Here is a 21,242-nt window from a genome sequence, read left to right as displayed (position 1 = left end):
AAAGCAACCACTGGCACTGATTACCTATACACTATACCTCCTAGTTCAGACCAAATGCGTTCTTGAACTCAAAAAAAGCTAATACAGTGGAATGAAGAGAACAGAACGCAGGTGTCTCGAGAAGGGATGTGCGGAACGACTAATTTCAGTTACATTTAAATGAAAATTTTGGAGTCGACTAGTCTAAAAAGAAACCAATATTCTGAAAACCGTCAAAAAATTGTATTTATGCGACTCATTTAAAATACTTAATCTATTCCAAATCCGACGCTAAATTCCGCTGAAAAGGGGCATTTGTCTGCAACGTGCTCACCTTTCATTATGATTACTGTACATTAAATATAGAACATGACACGCAATCACCATTAGCAAATACAGGTTTATTTATTGAAAACAATTGAATGAATAGTGCAGGTTCAATAGAGCAATCCTAATAGCCTATTCTAAATGGAATTCACCAAGTAAAATTTACTTAACATCAGGGACTAAAAACTAAATGTTTTACATTTCAGTTAGTTCTGAGCAAAAACAGTATTTTTTTTGTTCCGGTTCAGAAGTTCCACAGCCTCCTTTCCAAAAGGTTACCAGTTAGAACAAAATAAAAGAATGGTTAATAATGTTCTTTTTAAATTGACAGTACTTTGTGCTAAGGGATGGGTAAAATACCAATTGCATGTTGCCAGATCTAGCAAGAGAATCGAGCAACATGGTCTGGAAAAACAAGCCCAATATAAGCCACTTGCCTCACCAAAATAAGCAATAATTTTTTTTCCTGTGTGGTGGATTTATCGGCATAGAAATCATAACAAGCAGTTAATTAACAGTTAAGTATAATTTTATTTACAGATCCGCTTATGAGTCAAAGCCCAGCAGCATCAAATCTGTATTGATGCATCATATTTAACAATAATTAATTGAAGACTTGGAAACAACTGAGAAATGAACTTTTTACCTCTAGTAATGTTTTCTTTGTACGTCGATTAGCTGTGCATGTATACAGTATGTTGTATTTATACATAGTTGTTAAAATGCTCTTCATTCAGAGAATGCGACATCCACAACGGGCAATTAGGCAAAGAAATGTGTGATGTAGCAGATTCCTTCAGGATCAAAGCACAGGTTTGTTGTGGTGTAGTTCCAAAAATATATTGTAATACACCCTTTGGCCTTTTAGTTTCATGAAAAAATTATCGGAACAAAATTAACTGGTTATAACCGGTTACCAGCTTTTAAAAATAAAGTTTTCACTCCGGAACAATTGAAAATCACTTTGTTCCGGTTTTCGGTTACATTCTGCTAAAAATTTCATTCGTTTTCATACCTTGAGCCATTTTTAGTCCCTGCTTAACATATTAAAACAGTCAGGACATTGTTGAAAATAATTAACAGGTAGGCTAAGCCAAATCTATGAGAATAAATGCTCTGAAAAGTTGCGCGTATTTCACGACGTGCAGTCGTGCATTAGCCATTGATCTAATATGACAGCTGTTCTGTAAAGATCGTCAACCAATAACAGTTACAATGTAAAAAAAAAAAGCTATAGGATGGAAAAAATAGGCCTGTGATGTAGCCTACAATAAACCTAATGTATTCTAAACATGATATGCACACAGAATAAAAGATAGTTTAACCCGTTAAGCAGTCGGCACCTTGTTGGAAATAGCCTTCTTAATCAGCAGATTAAAAAAAATTGCATGCTGAACAGTTTAATGGGGAAAAATATTAACCGACTAGTAATTGCAGTGTCGACTAGCAGCATCAGAACCGTTTAGTCGACTTGTCTCACACATCCCTATTCTTGAGATGTGTTTTAAACATTTCAGTTCTCTTTAGCTCGACACAGAGTCTAAAAAACACGTCGCTACTGCACGAGATGCTTAAAAATATCAAGATGCGACGCAACAGTCAAAGACGGATGTCTAATACATGTTTACTTAGAAAACCAATAAAAGCAGCGCAGATGGATGCAAAAAAATGTGTTTGGGGTGAAAAGCCCCTTAGTCATTGAAGTTTGAGGGTTGTATTGTTTCTGGATCAACATCTTTGTTGGTCCTGGAACAACATTGCTTTCAATGAATCCGATTTTAGGGTTAGTGTTAAGAGTTTTAAGCAACTTTCTTATCAGCCTATCTTTTCCCTCTGATTTTCGGGGTAGGTTCATAGAGTTTGGCTTACAATTGGTTGATAGGAATTTGGCAGGACCAACAGAGCATGTTCACCCTGCCAATTTAGTCCATGCCATTTAAAGCATTTTATGTCTTAATTGTTTAATTCTTAAATTTCACCTTCTAAATTATTCCCAGTTATGGTTATTGACAATTAAGGGTTGCTTACAAGAATGATGCACAACACTGAAAAGAATTAATAGAATCAGATGAGATGAAATGAAATGTGCTCTTTATGCCAGACATGAGGCGACTGATAAAGAAAACGGTGGTGGAGATACTGAGCTGCAAGTCCAAGTTCAGAACACCAAACTGGGGATTTCCACATTCTGGAGTCTGGAGAAGTTCCAGAGCAACTTGGCTGCCATGAGGGAGCTTGAGCAGGTTAAAGATTTTCATCTAAATATAACCATAAACATGCTGTCAGATCTAGCTTCAGTAAATCGAATGCATGATAGTTCACCCAAAAATGAATATTCTCTTATCATTTACTTACCCTCATGCATCCCAGATGTGTATGACTTTCTTTCTTCTGCAGAACACAAATGAAGATTTTTAGAAGAATATTTCAGCTCTGTAGGTCCATACAATGCAAGTGAATGGATGCCAAAATTTTTAAGCTTCAAATATCACATAAGTCAGCATAAAAGTAATCCATATGACTCCAGTGTTTTAATCCATATATTCAGAAGTGATATGATAGGTGTGGGTGAGAAACAGATTAATATTTAAGTACTTTTTCCTTGAAATTCTTCTCCTTGCCCAGTAGGGGAGGTATGCATGACGAATGTGAATCACCAAAAACACAAGAAGAAGAATGTGAAAGTGATCTGATTCTCACCCTGACCTATCATATCACTTCTGAAAATATGGATTAAAATACTGGAGTCGTATGGATTACTTTTATGCTGACTTAAGTGATTTTGGAAGCTTCAAAATGTTGGCACCCATTTACTTGCATTGTATGGACCTACAGAGCTGAGATATTCTTCTAAAAATCTTCATTTGTGTTCTGCAGAAGAAAGAAAGTCACACATCTGAGATGGCATAAGGGTGAGTAAATGACGAGAGAATTTATATTTTTGGGTGATCTATCCCTTTGAGTGCGTGATGCAATTTCTGACAAGTAAACAAAATGAACCCTATATGGTGTCCTAACCAGACATCATGCGTTAAAGCGTCGAAGTATAAAATCTCATCTCTCCCATGTGAATCTGAGTTTCTTTCCTAACCAGGTGCAACTGTGATAAGCGATAAGAATTTTATTTTGTAACATCAGACTGGGTAGTGCCTGTGCCACTCACTTTAAAACCTCATTGGTAAAAATTTTGGTTCCACATAACTGTATATTAAACATCAAATATTTTTTGATTGGCCATAATCTTGTCGCAGATTTCACTTTCAGTGAGAACAGAAAAAAATTCTGGAACCCTATTGTATCGATAAATGCATCAAGTATGTAATGTGAAAAAGTTGTTTGTGTGTAATGATAGATGAGTCCATTTGAAGCCTGTTTATTTTCTTGTCATTACCAAATAAAAGCAGGAAGCGTGTAGTGTTGGCGTTCATTCTTATTATCGTAAAAGAATCTGAGGCTAAATCAAGTTCGATTTTATTGGCTGCAGGGGGAGAGTGCCTCTAAAGATGACAACGTGTTTTACGACCCTAATGATGAGTGGGAAGCAGACCTATCCGCCTCCTCTTCAACATCCTCGTTCTCTCGTAGAAGGTATTTGAATTTATTAGTCTTTTTTTCATTGGTGTCCATGATGGTGCTTTGTATGTACAGTGAGGTCCAAAAGTCTGATATCAGATTGCAAATCTGGGATTCAAAATGTAATTTAAAACATGGAAATAGTTTAATGATTTTGAAAAATTTCAAGTGAACATTGAACACTGAGCATTTTTTCTGTGTCACTAATAAAAAAAAAAGCAAATTTGTGATATTGAGCCCGTTTACATGCACACCAATACGCTGATTACTCCCAAAAATCAACTTATTTAAAAATTCAGGCAAAGCAAGACTAAAGCAAACGAACTACTACTAAACTCTGAAAGTCGAAAAAGTTTTTCGATTCAACTTTACACTCAATTTGTTATGCCCCTCCCCCGTAAACCAAGCTCTTTGGGAAAAGTCCAGAAGGCAGCACATTCTTTTTATCCTCCACCATTTTTCCCATTTGCTTTTTCATTTTTTTTCTGCTTTGCCATTTTATTGCTCACATGGGCATGTTAATAAAGCCAAATTCAATATTTTGTCAGACCAAACTATACCAGTCGTCAAAACCGCTTCTCCAGCTCTATGAAGTCCCTGTTCTCACAGCTGGTTTACTTTCGTAATACATTTGCTTGCTTTTCCCCTTTGTGCCTTCCTTTCATTTTTGTCACTGTGTGCATCAGTCCTTGCTTTGAATAACTCTAGAGAGGGGTGGTATAGGGCCATAGTACACAATAAACTATTTGTGACGCATATAGCATAACTGTCTGTTGTAGAAGCATTACATGGCACATGAATGGTCATGGTGGTTAAGTCAGTTGTATTGTTTTGTTTGCATTATATTCTTGGTTTCTGACCATTTTTGTCGTCTATACTTGTGCTCAGGAGTAGGAGTTTGCTAAAGAGCAGGAGAATATCTGGGCGTCTCTATGAGATCAGAGTGCACCCCATTCAGAGCTTACATTGTGCTCCTTCACAGTCTACTGGTAAAGTACCCTTGATATCTTCTCAAAGTGACTTTTGACCTCAGTGTTTTTAACTGCCTACTGAATAGTGGCTGTAATAGCTCTTTTGCAAAACCTATTGAGCTGCCTTGGGTGTCTACTGCCTGCATAGGTGACTACTTTTCCAAGGCAGAATTCTAAACTTTTCAGTATTAAATTGAATAGATTTATAATCTAATCAGCATTTCTTTCAACAACTCCTCAACGGGTCTCGATATGCATTCTGGGATGGACTTCTCTGCAAAGGATACATGCAATGCAGCCACATCCACTCTAATACGGTTGCTTTTAAAATTGCATTGATTTCACTACATTTTCGCCTCTTATCTACGTCACACTAGGATGACGTTTTCCTCCACTGAAACTTTGAAAAATAACCTCTATTAGAAAATACTTTGGAAAACGATGATGTAAGGAAACTGAAAACTAGTTTTCAAACGAAAATGGATTAGTGTGGGTGTGGACTTATAATAAGTAGGAAGCTCTTTTTTTATGACTGAAATATGATTAAATCCCTTCTTCCTCCATTCTGAGTCGCTCTGATATGTCTCTTTAGGGCTGATGGGTATAAGCAAATCCCCCTCCCTGCACACTAGCACCTCTGACTCCGCCCTCCCGGCCATCTGCAAAGATCTGATTGGTGCTGCCATTGCTCGCCTACGCTCCTACCAATCAATGGAGGAGAGTGAAAGCTTGCCCAACAAACTGACCCTAGACCTGCTCGCCATTCACACTGCTGTGAGGTCCATCGCAGACCTTTACGAGCACCTTGACGATGACAGTCAGGAAAACCGTAAGCGCTTGAGCATTTTTAACAAACCTAAATCAACAGAGCCATTCATCAGTGTTGATATTCAATATAGAGCTTTCTATACAGCTCTATAAAAAGAGTCTCGTTTTTGTGTGAAAACAGTGTTTGCCTGCAGCACTGAAGCCCAGACTTATCTGGTGAAGGCCACCTCTGCTGTTGAAAGGGCTGTGTTCATTACTATGCACTGGGTCTCCAGCATTAAGCCCTGTTCTAACGCAGTGTCTCAAAAATTTGAGGAGCTCAAGACAGAGGTCAAGAAAATCGGTGGCTACCTTCAATTGCTCATTCAGGTGCTTATTACCATAATGTAAAAACAATATTTGTCATGAAACTGATCCATAGATTGAATTGTTAAACTACAGGCTGCATTGCTGTTTGGTCATACTTTATATATATCAGTATATATATGATCACATATTAAAAACAGTAACACTTTACAGTAAGTTTTAATTTGTTAATGCAATAGTTAACATGAATAAACAATGAAATAATTTAACTGGATTTATTAATCTTGGTTAATGTTAACTTCTACATATACTAATACACTTAAGTTGGATAAGTTAATATTAGTTAATGCAGTAAGAACTAATAAACTAAAAAATGAACTGTAGTATCTTGAACATTTACATAAACCAAGATTAATAAATGCTGCTAAAAATCTTCGTTCCTTTTACCTAATGCAATTAACAATAAGGTTCTATTGGTTAAAATTGATTGTGTTACCAAAATAACTAGTTTTTATCATTTTTATATTATTAATTGCTAAATTGAATAGTTTTTTTTAATCTAAGCTTTAATTATTTTTGTTTTAGATCAAACTGGTTTTATTATTATTTTGTATTATTTGTTTGTCATGCTCTGTAAAATGACCTTAGGTACTTTGTATTTGAAATAATAATTAACATTATTAATAATAATAATAGTAATAATAATTGACCATCTATTAGTAATAAGAAAATATATAATGGCAAAAATTATGATAATGTATAGAAAATATTTATCAATATTTAGACATTTTATAATTGATAGTTTAATTGATTTTCTCAACTGATTACTGAGTAGGTACTATGTAAGTACAATGTAAATAATAAAAATAATAATAATAATAATTGACCATATATTAGTAGTAAAATAAATATATATTAATTATAATGTACTGTATATAATATATTTATCTACATAGACATTTTATAATTGATAGTTTAACTGGTTTATTGATTTCTCAACAGATTATTGAGTGGATGCAATGTAAGGTACAATAAAAAACAAAATAATATCTGACCACATAATAGTAATATATATATATATATATATATATATATATATATATATATATATATATATATACAGGTGCATCTCAATAAATTAGAATGTCGTGGAAAAGTTCATTTATTTCAGTAATTCAACTCAAATTGTGAAACTCATGTATTAAATAAATTCAATGCACACAGACTGAAGTAGTTTAATTCTTTGGTCCTTTTAATTGTGATGATTTTGGCTCACATTTAACAAAAACCCACCAATTCACTATCTCAAAAAATTAGAATATGGTGACATGCCAATCAGCTAATCAACTCAAAATACCTGCAAAGATTTCCTGAGCCTTCAAAATGGTCTCTCAGTTTGGTTCACTAGGCTACACAATCATGGGGAAGACTGCTGATCTGACAGTTGTCCAGAAGACAATCATTGACACCCTTCACAAGGAGAGTAAGCCACAAACATTCATTGCCAAAGAAGCTGGCTGTTCACAGAGTGCTGTATCCAAGCATGTTAACAGAAAGTTGAGTGGAAGGAAAAAGTGTGGAAGAAAAAGATGCACAACCAACCGAGAGAACCGCAGCCTTAAGAGGATTGTCAAGCAAAATCGATTCAAGAATTTGGGTGAACTTCACAAGGAATGGACTGAGGCTGGGGTCAAGGCATCAAGAGCCACCACACACAGACGTGTCAAGGAATTCGGCTACAGTTGTCGTATTCCTCTTGTTAAGCCACTCCTGAACCACAGACAACGTCAGAGGCTTCTTACCTGGGCTAAGGAGAAGAAGAACTGGACTATTGCCCAGTGGTCCAAAGTCCTCTTTTCAGATGAGAGCAAGTTTTGTATTTCATTTGGAAACCAAGGTCCTAGAGTCTGGAGGAAGGGTGGAGAAACTCATAGCCCAAGTAGCTTGAAGTCCAGTGTTAAGTTTCCACAGTCTGTGATGATTTGGGGTGCAATGACATCTGCTGGTGTTGGTCCATTGTGTTTTTTGAAAACCAAAGTCACTGCACCCGTTTACCAAGAAATTTTGGAGCACTTCATGATTCCTTCTGCTGACCAGCTTTTTAAAGATGCTGATTTCATTTTCCAGCAGGATTTGGCATCTGCCCACACTGCCAAAAGCACCAAAAGTTGGTTAAATGACCATGGTGTTGGTGTGCTTGACTGGCCAGCAAACTCACCAGACCTGAACCCCATAGAGAATCTATGGGGTATTGTCAAGAGGAAAATGAGAAACAAGAGACCAAAAAATGCAGATGAGCTGAAGGCTACTGTCAAAGAAATCTGGGCTTCCATACCACCTCAGCAGTGCCACAAACTGATCACCTCCATGCCATGCCGAATTGAGGCAGTAATTAAAGCAAAAAGAGCCCCTACCAAGTATTGAGTACATATACAGTAAATGAACATACTTTCCAGAAGGCCAACAATTCACTAAAAATGTTTTTTTTATTGGTCTTATGATGTATTCTAATTTTTTGAGATAGTGAATTGGTGGGTTTTTGTTAAATGTGAGCCAAAATCATCACAATTAAAAGAACCAAAGACTTAAACTACTTCAGTCTGTGTGCATTGAATTTATTTAATACACGAGTTTCACAATTTGAGTTGAATTAATGAAATAAATGAACTTTTCCATGACATTCTAATTTATTGAGATGCACCTGTATATATATATATATATATATATATATATATATATATATATGCCAACCCACATCTCAAAATAGCACTCGGAGATGATATTCATCTCATCACAGTTGTACAGAGCGGTTATCTGAGTTACTGTAGACTTTGTCAGTTCGAACCAGTCTGGCCATTCTCTGTTGACCTCTCTCATCAACAAGGCATTTCCCTCCACAGAATTGCCCCTCACTGGATGTTTTTTGTTTTTGCATGAATGTTGGTGCCAGATAGGCTGGTTTGAGTATTTCAGTAACTGCTGATCTTCTGGGATTTTCACACACAACAGTCTCTAGAATTTACTCCGAATGGTGCCAAAAACAAAAAACATTCAGTGAGGGGCAGTTCTGTGGAGGGAAATGCCTTGTTGATGAGAGAGGTCAACAGAGAATGGCCAGACTGGTTCGAACTGACAAAGTCTACAGTAACTCAGATAACCGCTCTGTACAATTGTGGTGAGATGAATATCATCTCCGAGTGCTATTTTGAGATGCGGGTTGGTGCTGTTTTGGCGGCACGAAGGGGACCTACACTATATTAGGCAGGTGGTTTTAATGTTGTGGCTGATCAGTGTATATATTATTAATGAATATAAATATATTTATCAACATTTTATAATTGATTGTTTCATTGATTTATTGATTTCTCAACTGATTATTTACTACTTAGTGGTACAAATGGGCCCCCACATATCTCTAGTAGTAGAATTTCCTGAATACTAGTTATTAACAACTAAATTATTGGTGGAAGCCTTAAATCACAGAGTTGGTCTTTCTGTCTCTCTGCTAAATAAATGCTTTTCTCAGGGCTGTGACTCCGAAATTTCCTCCATGGTAACAGAGGCCCAGAGAAAGGTTGCCAAGTGTCTGAACGCAGCTCTCAACACCATTGGTTTGCTGGCAGGAGTGAATGGGGCTGATCTTCATTTGACTGAACTTGGTACAGAGATCATAAGCAATGTGGGTATCTTTTTCCATCTTTTGGAAAGGCTTAAATTTAGAGGCCCCATGGCTTGATGACAGTCTTATAAGACAGACGGCAAATAAAAGTGCTATAAATGTTGAATAAAACTTCATAAATGCTTATAAAAAATTACCTACAGTAGAAATGTAATATGTTAGCATACATTTTCAGTAACTTTATTGAAGATGGACATCTAGTACACTTGCAGACAAGGAAATCCATATGGAAATGTTTTGGATTTTGATACTTGTTTCTCTGCTCTTTCTCTTTAGAGGTCGGTTGTGGATTCTTTGCAGGATGGGTTGCTTCAAAGTGTGACTGCTCTACTCAACATAGGTATGTCTATCACTAAAGAGATGCTACGAGATGCACAGATGGCTCAGCCTAGAACACAGGTAAATTCACTTAATGAATTCCATGGAGTATAACTGTAACCTCAACAAATATCCTTTTAACTGTAGCTTTGATTGACATCATACCATCTGTACCCAGTAAATAAACTTTTTTTTTTTTTTAAGCTACAGTTTTAATTTTATAATTGTTATTATAGTATACCATGACATCACTTTATAATCTTTGTCGGTTTTTAGATGTTACAGAGCCTGAAAAGCAAACTGATGGAGGTCGCCCACGCTCTGCAAAGCTACATCCACTGCAGTTTGTCGGTACGCCTACTAAATGTTTAAAGGTTTTGGATTGATGACCAACCCTACAATGACTGTGGGGGACTAGCTTTCACAGCGCTTGTACAATGTCATATCCAAGCAGTCTTATCTTGGGTTGTTTCGCTGTTTAGAAAATAAATGGATTGAGTGGAGTGTCATCTGTTACCTTAATGTGGCTGTAGCTGTTATCTTCAATACACAAACTACAGGCTCTATGTTATTGTTCAACAAGAGAATGGGATGCTGCGATTCAACCACTCCCCCTGTTCCTCAATCCCACCCACCCTACTGTAAAAACTGTGGGCTGAAAATCAAGAGGCCCATCAGTTCTTCTTTTAATGCAAATGTCGTTTGTTTTATATCTATGAACCAGTGCAGTCATGTTTTATGTGTTTCATTTAACAACATAAATGAAAATTCTGTCATCGTTTGCTCACCCTCTTGTCATTTCATTCTTTTGTGGAACACAAAATTAGATGTAAAGGCAGTATGTTTACACTGCACGATTAACTTGAATAAGGAAGGACGCTGTTAAACAAATATGATAATAAACTACCATAAATTAGTCCTTGCAAGTCCTGTGCTAATCGTTTGAAGCCATTTGAGTGCTTTATGTGAGGAACAGACAGAAATTGAAGTCATTATTCTCTGCAAATGTTACCCTCTGCCGCAGCTCACAAACCTCATTTGCGTTTTTGTATCGTCAAATATGCACCAATATGCTGATAACTACCAAAAACTAGCTTAGTCAAAAAATCCTACAACATAAGACTTGGAATCATTGGGATATTCTCTGCTCATGTCAAGACGTAATTTTGCACCCAGCAGTTAAACGTGAAATCAGGGTAATGGTCAAAAATCTACGCTTGCTGATAGTATTTTGCTTAAACCGTTTCTGATACAAAGCTATCGTATGGCTTCAGACTTAGAAAATAGAGCATGAGTACTATGGACTAGAGGTCAAACGATAGTGTATTTTTCCGATATGATAAGTAAGGTGGCGGAAAAGGATAACCGATTAATCGACCAATAGTTTTTAAAATAGATTCGTAGAATGTTAAAAAACTTTCTTAGAATTTCCTTACTATGACGGGCACAGACACAGAAGCTACAAGAACCCAGTGAATACAATCACATATGTAGTTTATTGTGCAGCCAAAAAAGATTTTGAGCATAATGTGGGACTATGAATACACCTGAAATACACTTATTTCAGGACTCCTATTTTGAAATGAAGACTTTGCTCCGTTAAAATGCTCTATATGTAAGTATTTACTAAATTAAGCGGTTTTGTACGATTATTCACAAGATACTGTATGTGCTGACTAGGTTATTGATACAGATTTCCTGATTCAATTTGATTCTGATTCACAAGCTCTCGATTCCAATTTTGATTTGATTCAGTATTGATTCACATGGGTTTATTTCAGTTATAATGTCCCTTTTGCATACATATGAAAGAAATGATCTCCCAGCTAATGCTGTTAATTATACAGGGGACCTTTTAACTAGGTTCATTAGGAAAATATAATTTTACTAATTATATTTTATTACCTTTTCATCATTTTTGTCACATTTTGGCTTTTCAAAAATGAACAAATAAATGTATTCAATCAATAAATAAGACATTATATTTCATATATTATTTTTGTTACATTTATTGTTAAATTGCATAATTTGTACTATTTACAAGTATTTACACTGATTTGTTGAACGTGCTAAAACTGGTACTTTGTCTTTAACAAAAAACTTCATTTCTGTAAACAGCACTTTTAAATGAGCACTTGTTAACTAAAGAGGACTCTAATGGCTTTACCTCATGTGTGCGATGCATGATTAGAATTAACTGTTTTTTGTAGTTGTTGCTGATCAACATCTAACTGTAAAGAACAGAAAGGGTATTAAAAGAGATTGTATTCAATGACAAATGGGTCACGTGGATCTTGTCGTTGAACACACATTACACGGAACAATTTTTACTCTCAACACGCTGTGAAAGGATCTCACTGCTGAACACTTCACGACTAAACTACACAATTACTGGTGCGTGAAATGTAAACATTTACCAGCCAGTTGCCAAATATATTCACTTTAGTTGCATAGCAAAAAATTATCGGCATAGAGTTTTGCCGATAACCAATAGTTCCAAAAAGCAACTATTGGCACCGATTAATCGGTAAAACCGATTAATTGGTCTACCTCTGGTATGGACCGCTTTTATGGTGCTGTTAAAAAAAATTGTCGTATTTTAACAATGTTTTTTGTTCCTGTTCTTTCACAGGAGAGGTCAGGCTCTGTTGAAAACTGTACAGAGGACGATGAAAGCTCAGATGTGTGTGGAATTCAGAACACAGCCAATAAACTCCTTAAATTGAACCAGGCGATCGCAGATCTCCACTCGTCTCTGTCACGCTCTCTGAAGGGTACAGTGCCTCATTCTTTCCACTTGAAACACTTTTACTTCTCTGTTATGACACATATTTGACATGGGTTAATTTTTATGATGATTGATAATGTAGGGAGGGACAGCGACGTTGACCACGGTTCTTTCAGACAAGCAGTACAGACTTCGTCCAAGATGATTGACGATGTCATTAACAGTCTTCCGTGCCAACTGGGAGCCCAACGTGCCGACAGTCTTCAGCTTCCATGTGTGAGGAGTGTTATGGCAGCCCGAGATGAAGTGCATTCAGCACTGAATGCTTTGATAGAGACGTTCGATAAAAGCACAGACAGAATGCTGGACGAAGATGGCTGCTTTGCCAAAGCAGATCTGCAAGAACCTGGTTATGGCAACAGGAGTCGAACCGTCCCTAAAGTTGTGTATTCTCTTTCCTCAGGCATTAACATGTGTTCCAGAAATGCCCGCTGGGTGTGATTCAGGTGTCTTCAAATTGAATGTCCTAATTGGGGTATTAGTCATGTTTATAACTTAATTGTGTGTACTGGTCACCACCGCAGTTAACCATATGTTTACAATTACATTTCAGGCCTACAATATTTTTTCTATGGTGCTGTAGAGCACTATCTGAACATATTTTGTACAACCTGTAGGTTTAATTGTAGTTGGGCATGAGGATTTTAATGAAGGGCTTATTTGTATGATGTGTGAGGGTGGATATCTATACTTTGGAAATGGCCAAGCATATTTTTGTATGATGGTAGTGAAATTTTGTTAGGTGGGTCATTTATTTCCAAATTGTTTAAAACTCACTCATAAAATACTTTCCCGCTGAATATATTTTTGCACTTGAAACCTTTGCACAGGCACATCACATTTTCCTAAGCGTGGGAATGTGATTTTTGCCAGCTATAGAATTATTTACTCTGGATCATGTAACTGTTTGACAATAATTTATACAATCAGTAATAAACACCCGCTGGGACTCAAACTCTTGTATCCTCTTTAATTGTTGATTTAACACATTTAATCCCAATCTTTTTTTTCTTTTTTTTCTCTAAATGTTGGGAATTTTAATCCCAAAGTTTGAGTGTTTTACACCATGAAACATACTGCTCTCAAAAAACATTTTAGCTGATTTTTAAGATTTACAGTTGATCACTCAGTAAATCAAATTTTATTTTAAGACTTCACAATATATTAAATGGTAAAGTTATTCAGCATTACTTTCCTAGTCCTAGTTAACCTAGTCTGTGAGGGGAGTGTCCAGAAGTGAAGCTCAATGAAGAGTTCTTCACACTTTGACAACACATCCATGGAAAGATTGTGAAACATTCGCTTTACTCTCCGAGGTAACAATACTACATTAACGACTTACAACTAAAATCTTCCGTCATATCAGCAAAAAAATAAAAGGTAATCATCAGTTTTATTCATCTTTTGAGGCATTTACGTGTGTTCAGTGTCAGTTTAACGTTTGTGGCTCGAGTTGCTCAGGTGAAAGTACTTTGTAAACTTTTATGTTTAAAATTGTATTAAATGAAAAACCCTTTTAGACAGTTTTTTTCACGAATAATTAATAACACTGTTAATGATAACTTACTAAGTATACTTATTATCATTGTTGGGTAAGCTACTCTAAAAAAGGAATTAATTACTAACTACTAATTACATCTTCTACAGTGTAATTAGATTACTGTACTAATTACTCTTTCTGAAGAGTAATTGCATTACTTATTACTAATTACTTTCTAAAACCCTTATCAACCTCGACCAGATGAAAAATATAAGGATAGACATGAATTTGTTCTTTTAATTCTTTCAAATACATCATATAAAATCAAATAAATTATTCATGAACTGGCCAAAGAATTTAAGGGGGGCAGCATTAAATTAGAAAACATATATTTTAACATTAGATGTTAAATTTTGATTTTAAATTCACTATTGTTTTATATGAATTGTTCTAAAGTATATACAGTATTTAACGCAGTTACATCAGATGTAACTAATTAAATTACTGAAAAATTAACAGTAATCCCTTTTTCAAAGAAAAGGAAATTTAATCACGGTAATTAATTAGTTAGTAATGCATTACACCCAACACTGCTTATTATAAACAATACGTATTGCAAAACTGTATTTTTGTAGGTCCTCATTCATCACTGCATGGAAAAAGGTAATCTCTCTCTTTTTTTAAGCAAAGCTTATAATTATTTTATAGTTGGGAGTATTTCTGTTATACACAAGTTTATTCCACGGAATATAGAAAATAATACAGATTTGGAACAACATGAGGGGCAGAAATTGATTTTTGTGGGTGAACCATCCCTTTTAAAGGGATAGTTCACCCATAAATGAAAATTCTCTCATCATTTACTCACCCACTTTTTCTTTTTTCTGCTGAACACAAATTAAGATTTTTAGAAGAATATTTCAGCTCTGTAGGTTCATACAATGCAAGTGAATGGTGGTCAGAACTTTGAAGATCCAAATAGCTCATAAATGCAGCATAAAAGTAATCAATAAGACTCCAGTGATTAAATACATTTCTTCAGGAGCGATTTAATAGGTGTGGGTGAGAAACAGATCAATATTTAAGTCTGAAAATCTACACTTTCATATTGACTTCCACATTCTGGTGTGGAAGTGACTTTCACATTTAGCCACCTACTGGTTGTGATTGATCACAGGTGGAGATTGATAGTAAAAAAGGACTTAAATATTGATCTGTTTCTCACCCACACCTATCATATTGTTTCAGAAGACATGGATTAAACCACTGGAGTCTTATGGATTAATTTTATGCTGCCATTATGTTCTGATATTAGTTCTGATATCCATTCACTTGCATTGTGTGGACCTACAGAACTGAGATATTCTTAATTCTTCATTTGTGTTCTGCAGAAGAAATAAAGTCATACACATCTTGGTTGGCATGAGGGTGAATAAATCATGAGAGAATTTTCATTTTTGGGTGAACTATCCCTTTAAACTTTAGCAGCCATAGATTCAACTATGGAAGCCACATCATGCTTTTTGGTAAATCAAAATTATGAGATACAATGTCATAATGTTGAGATAAAAGGTCATAATTATGAAATAGTCAAAATTGAGATAAAAAGTCACAATTTTGAGATGAGAAGTCATAATTATGAGATACTAAATCATAATTATGAGATAAAAGTGTCATAATTATGAGATTAAAAAATCGAAATTATGATATAAAAAGTAATCTCATAATTGTGATTTAGCATCTCATAAATTCAACTTTTTATCTCATAATTTTGATTTTTTATCTTATAATTATGATTTTTTAATCTCATAATTTTGGCATTTTATCTTATAATTATGACTTTCTAATCTCATAATTTTGGCTTTTTATCTCAAAATTATGAATTTGCATCTCATAATTATAACTTACCAAAGCACAATATTTTTTATGTGGCGGAAATGGGCTTCCATGTGCAACAGATTGTCTGCTTTGACAAGGTAGAGTTTATACCTAAAGTGCAGAGATGTGTGCTCCGGTTTGCACCTGTAAACTAAATAGCTCTACTTTTACAGTGTAGGGCAGAACCCTATTTACACATGACGAGTCTTACTATGAGTATGTGCCGGATCAGCATCACTGGCATGCTGCTCACAGACTCTGCCATCAGCGTTTAGGGACCCTAGAGGTGGCATCCAGTGCTGAAGAGATCCAAAACCTGAGGAGTTTTCTAGAGTCCCTGAACATCACACAGCCTGTATGGAAAGAAAGAGCAGGTATTTCCGAGATAAGCAGTCAGTGCCATATTCCAAGTTTCCCTGGTCCTCCAATAAACAGCACTGCTCAGTTTGTCAGTTATATAAAATTATGACAAGCTGCAATGGATGTCAATGCCATTACTAACACAGTGGCTGTTGTGATGATGTTGAGTAAAATTGTCTTTGCTTTTTTTTCCAGGCCCTCCAGACATGTACAGTACTGTGCAAAAGCTTTAGGCACTTGTGAAACATGTTGCATAGTGAGGATGTCTTCAAAAATAATGACATAAATAGTTTTCATTTATTACTTAATGTTATACAAAGTCCAGTAAACAAAAAAGCTAAATCAATATTTAGTGTGACCACCTTTGCCTTTAAAACAGCACCAATTATCCTAGGTACACCTAGACACAGTTTTTCTTGGTTGTTGGCAGAGAGGATGTTCCAAGCTTCTTGGAGAATTCACCACAGTTCTTCTATCTATTTAGGCTGTCTCAAATGCTTCGGTCTCTTTATGTAATCTCAGACTGACACGATGTTCAGTGGGGGGCTTTGTGGGGGCCATGACATCTGTTGCAGGGCTCCCTGTTCTTCTATTCTAATCTTTTCTATTTGCAAAAGGAATGTTTAGGAGTCTAACATTTATATATCCTATTGACACACTAAAGCTGAAGATATAAATAACCATCTCAAAACAAATGTTTTTGTGAAACAACTTATGTGCCTAAGACTTTTGCACAGTAATGTACATGCTGGAGTTTCCGGTGCGTTCTCACCGAAAATCTACTCGCCTACGCCACAAGTTCCCTAACATGGAAGCGCTGACTGTTTGCACCTCCAGTTACCTCCAGTTTGATTCTACTTGTCATGGACTTTCCACTGTTATCTCATATTCCATAAGGTCGTTCATTAATGAGTTCCAAATCCAAGCAAGAATTGTGCAGAATAAGCCCATCCAGCTTGCACTGCTGGTGCATGGTTCAAAAACTACCTATGTATCAGCCTTTGCCAACAATGCTTCCTGGCACTTTCTATGTGTGAGCTCGGTCGGGAATACTGGTAAGTGGGCCATCTGGGCGGATGAAACACGTGGGTTCTGGGAGTTCCCTCAACTCATCAAGCCATATCAGGGTTGATGACCTTTCATCAGTGGACAAGAGCAAGATACATTTGGAGGCTATAAAAATTATAAGGCGCTCTGTTGGAACATTACGCAGCTGTACATGTGGGTTCGTGTGTTGATCGACAGTGATATTCAAAGCATGGAAAAAGTTTGTTCACCCGTTCCTTCTGGCTTCAAATGGAGTGAGTCTGTACTGGAAATAGAGACCTCCCTACAGTCATGAAGGGGAAACTTGCCATGTCAATGTAGAGTAAATGCTTGGTTGTACTTCGTTTTTCTGCATGCCATTCCGTTTCACACACGGTCGAGCACTCACTCTTTGAAAATATACTCTTTTGACCATGAGCCCATGGAGACATGTTCACGCAGGTGTACCACGACTGCTTTGTGATACTTTTTAAGCACAGTCAATGCCAGGTGCATGCTCCTATGATGCACAAAGACGTGGACTGCCTGTGAGTCGAGAAAAACTAAGCTGCGAGCGGACAGTCCAATGACAAAACTTGCGTCTCACACACACTGTGCGTGAGATATAGTGGCACGCTGAAAATCTAAGTATAGTTTGGCCTTCAGTGGAGGTGGTTTTGGGATTGTGCTCACTTGAATTGGGTTAATTTTGTCCTTTATATTTTCACATAATTCTACTCTTACGCCAAAGAGAATACAGTCTTATCCAAGTTGTAAATACTTCATCCATGATGTAATGCTGAGACCCACACTTCAAACCATTCACTGCTCGTCTGACACGGGGCCATCACATCACTAATGGACCCAAAGTTCCTAATTCTTTTCAGAAGAAAAACCATGTGGTCTTTACATGTACCAGACTTTGGAGAGTGTGATAACTATGATTTATATTGGAGAGTGTGATAACTATGATTTATATTGGAGAGTGTGATAACTATGACTTACATTTTTGGCAGACTTGAAGCAAATTTGGGTTGTCTGCTGTTTGGTGGACCCAGAGAGTTGAATATACTAAATAAGATATATATCTTTTTTCTGTTTAACGTACATTATTATTATTATTATTATTATTTTTCATGTTTCTTATAGGGATCAAAAGTCAATCACCAGACCAACTTGTCATCCCTTGGTTGGGTCCAAGTTTGCATCACAATTTTTCTGCTGAAGATGTCCTGATGTCTAACGTTACCTTTTACCCTTCAAGTTGGATATTGAAAAATGACTTTTGTACAATACAAAGAGGAAGTGTTTGCCTGTTCCACAAAGGTGACGACATGCTAGAGTCAAGTTTGGTTTTTGCCAATTCTGATATGAGCGTGGGAAACTTTTTCAAAGCCTTTGCACACAATACATATGCATGAGACCCCAGATCAGTGAGCAAAAATGTGTCTTATACATATATACATATAACCGTGTTTTAAAATCTGTGATGATCCAAGTGTTTCAATTCTTTATTTCAGAGCAGCTGAACTCATTTGGTTTTCCCGGGACCCTTTTCTTCACACAAGTCTACAATAAGTTACATTCCAAACCTGTGAGTTAGACAGGATTCACCTCTGCTTTTTATTGGATTTACTAAAAAAACACCTGATTACCATGAAATGGCCAAATGGTTTTTATTCTTTAACCTGCTTTTCACTGTTTTGAATTTAAATAAATTCAGTATTGTGACACATACAGTGTTCATAAAAGTTTGAGACCAGGCTAAAACTCTAGAATTCAAAATCTAATTTAAACCGTAAAAACTTTTTATGGAATAATTTATAACAAAGACAATTTTATGACGTAAAGTGAATTAGAAATACTTAAGGTTCTGCACTGTTTCTAGGTCGCTAATTAAATAAGTAAATTTGTGTCATTGATCATTTTAAGTTAGAAAAGGTCAGATTTCCTTGTTTCCATTGACCCACTCTTTGGAACATTCTCAAATTAGGCTGGATGACATGGATCATCAGGTTTAGCACAAACTTGTCGAGTCCATGCCAGCCGATTGCATGCCATCACTAAAGGAAAAGGGGGACATTCCATATACATTTTGAAATTCATATAATTTTTTTAATTCAACTTTTTACTCAAATTGCTACGCCTGTAATATAATTTGTAATGAAAAAAAAAGTATTAAATGCAAAATAGAAACATTTTCACTAGTGATCTTTTTATAATAATTTTAGTATAATTTCTTGACTTGATCTATATATTTTTTTCTTTCCACAGGATACTGAGAATAAAAATCTAACTTTATTCATAACAAATCAATTTGCTTGCCATAGCGCTCTCTTGAGTACCATTTTGAGAGTTTTGGACAGCAATGTTGACACAATCACACATTCTGATCTTCTGTACCTCATTGAAACGATCGAGAAGGCATTAGACACTCAACACAATAAAATAGCTGTTCCCTCTGTCTCTTTATGGCCATAATCATAATTGCTTGGAATTAGCCAGCAGAGTCATTGACCCTGATATGGTCCAACAGTGGAAGGATTTGAGAGCGCATGGGGTATGTTGAAAAGCTACCTTGCGTCGCCTATACTGATCAACATTGGGGTTGAACTAAAAATGGGATTCAAAATCTCCATAGCAAAATCAATGTTAGGTAGTAACGTACAAACTTTTCAAGACAGACTTACCATGAACTTCAAGGTTGTATAGCAATGGTTCTGTTGAACCAACAAGTCAGTTTAACAAGAATATCACGTTTATTAGCAAATTCTTGATGAAGTAATACACTACCCACAATCCTGAAGCAAGATCCACCAATCAGAGAAGTTGCTGTTGCCATGAAAACGGGAATTGCAGCAATCTTAACAGCGAGACTAGTGGAGCCAATCTACCTACCTTCCTAATTTTAGTTACTGTAGGATGTTGTAGCATTAAAAAAGAAAGGATGGTAGTTGTGTTTTCTTATAAGAAAATACATTAAAGACGTGGTTACATCATTTGCAATGCTTTATGGGATGTGTAGTTTATTTACTCCATAAAAAGCACCGATGCTGGCAATAGGGTTTAACTTGTATTTTACCCTCAAAATTCAAGTATTTTTTTCATATATTCAAATTTACATTTACATTCACAAATGTTTTAACATTGTAACTCATCTTGGAGCTGGTTGTTATGGCTCATGGCTCCAAAATCTTTATTGAAAAAAATTTCTGACATTCATTTGGAGAAAATTAATGGCTGCTGAAAAAATGGGCATTCACTTTTGTGCTCTTTTCTGTCAGGTTTATGAATTCATTTTCTGTATTTTCTTAGAATTACCACTGATCATGGACAGTTGTAGAGAGCATTGACAAGCTGCTGTGGACACTGGCAGATGCACTCTGGCCCGAAAAAAGCTACACAATGTCAACCAAGTTCATTGGTACAACTGAGCCACTTGTGTTTGTGTCACCCTCGCAATCATAAAAAACAAAGACATTAGTTCCAATATTTAATATTTGGCTCAATTAGCATGATACGTTGGAGATTTGTGGTTTCTTAGGTATACTTCTGGAGCCGCGGAGGTTGTCACAGATGAGCTGCAGTTGTGTGTACAAGACCTTAGTCCATGGCAGCCAGTTTAACAGCCATGATGAGATCCTCATCAATGAGACAAAAGTACAGAGAGTCTTCTGTTTAGGTGAGGGATGACGTAATTTGGCTAGTTTGCTTATTTCAGCAGATAACCTTCATGGCTGGAATGCTGTAAACTGAAATATTTTTCATGCTATTTTGAAATGATCGTTC

At 36.0% G+C, this 21,242-nt stretch overlaps 2 protein-coding genes across 2 annotated transcripts in view; both read left to right on the top strand.

Annotated features, from left to right (window-relative positions):
• LOC127439271 (kinesin-like protein KIF14) overlaps nt 1-13,653 on the top strand; it is a 33,560-nt gene extending 19,907 nt beyond the window's left edge. Inside the window, exons 20-29 of the mRNA XM_051695485.1 lie at nt 2,408-2,549; nt 3,791-3,894; nt 4,768-4,868; nt 5,443-5,679; nt 5,800-5,987; nt 9,451-9,603; nt 9,880-10,002; nt 10,198-10,272; nt 12,554-12,695; nt 12,792-13,653. Of these exons, the coding sequence (XP_051551445.1) occupies nt 2,408-2,549; nt 3,791-3,894; nt 4,768-4,868; nt 5,443-5,679; nt 5,800-5,987; nt 9,451-9,603; nt 9,880-10,002; nt 10,198-10,272; nt 12,554-12,695; nt 12,792-13,150 (1,624 nt within the window). The 3' untranslated portion in view covers nt 13,151-13,653. The remainder of the gene's footprint in view (nt 1-2,407; nt 2,550-3,790; nt 3,895-4,767; nt 4,869-5,442; nt 5,680-5,799; nt 5,988-9,450; nt 9,604-9,879; nt 10,003-10,197; nt 10,273-12,553; nt 12,696-12,791) is intronic.
• Nucleotides 13,654-17,166: 3,513 nt separating this feature from the next.
• The window catches only part of LOC127438889 (adhesion G-protein coupled receptor D2-like), a 75,876-nt gene continuing 71,800 nt past the window's right edge, over nt 17,167-21,242 (top strand). The window contains 2 exon segments of the mRNA XM_051694800.1: nt 17,167-17,762; nt 20,998-21,046. Of these exon segments, the coding sequence (XP_051550760.1) occupies nt 17,167-17,762; nt 20,998-21,046 (645 nt within the window).

This window comes from Myxocyprinus asiaticus, chromosome 50 (assembly GCF_019703515.2).
Source record: "Myxocyprinus asiaticus isolate MX2 ecotype Aquarium Trade chromosome 50, UBuf_Myxa_2, whole genome shotgun sequence".
Taxonomy (NCBI): domain Eukaryota; kingdom Metazoa; phylum Chordata; class Actinopteri; order Cypriniformes; family Catostomidae; genus Myxocyprinus; species Myxocyprinus asiaticus.
The sequence above is the reverse complement of the archived record's forward strand: the minus strand, read 5'-3'. Positions and strand labels throughout refer to the sequence as shown.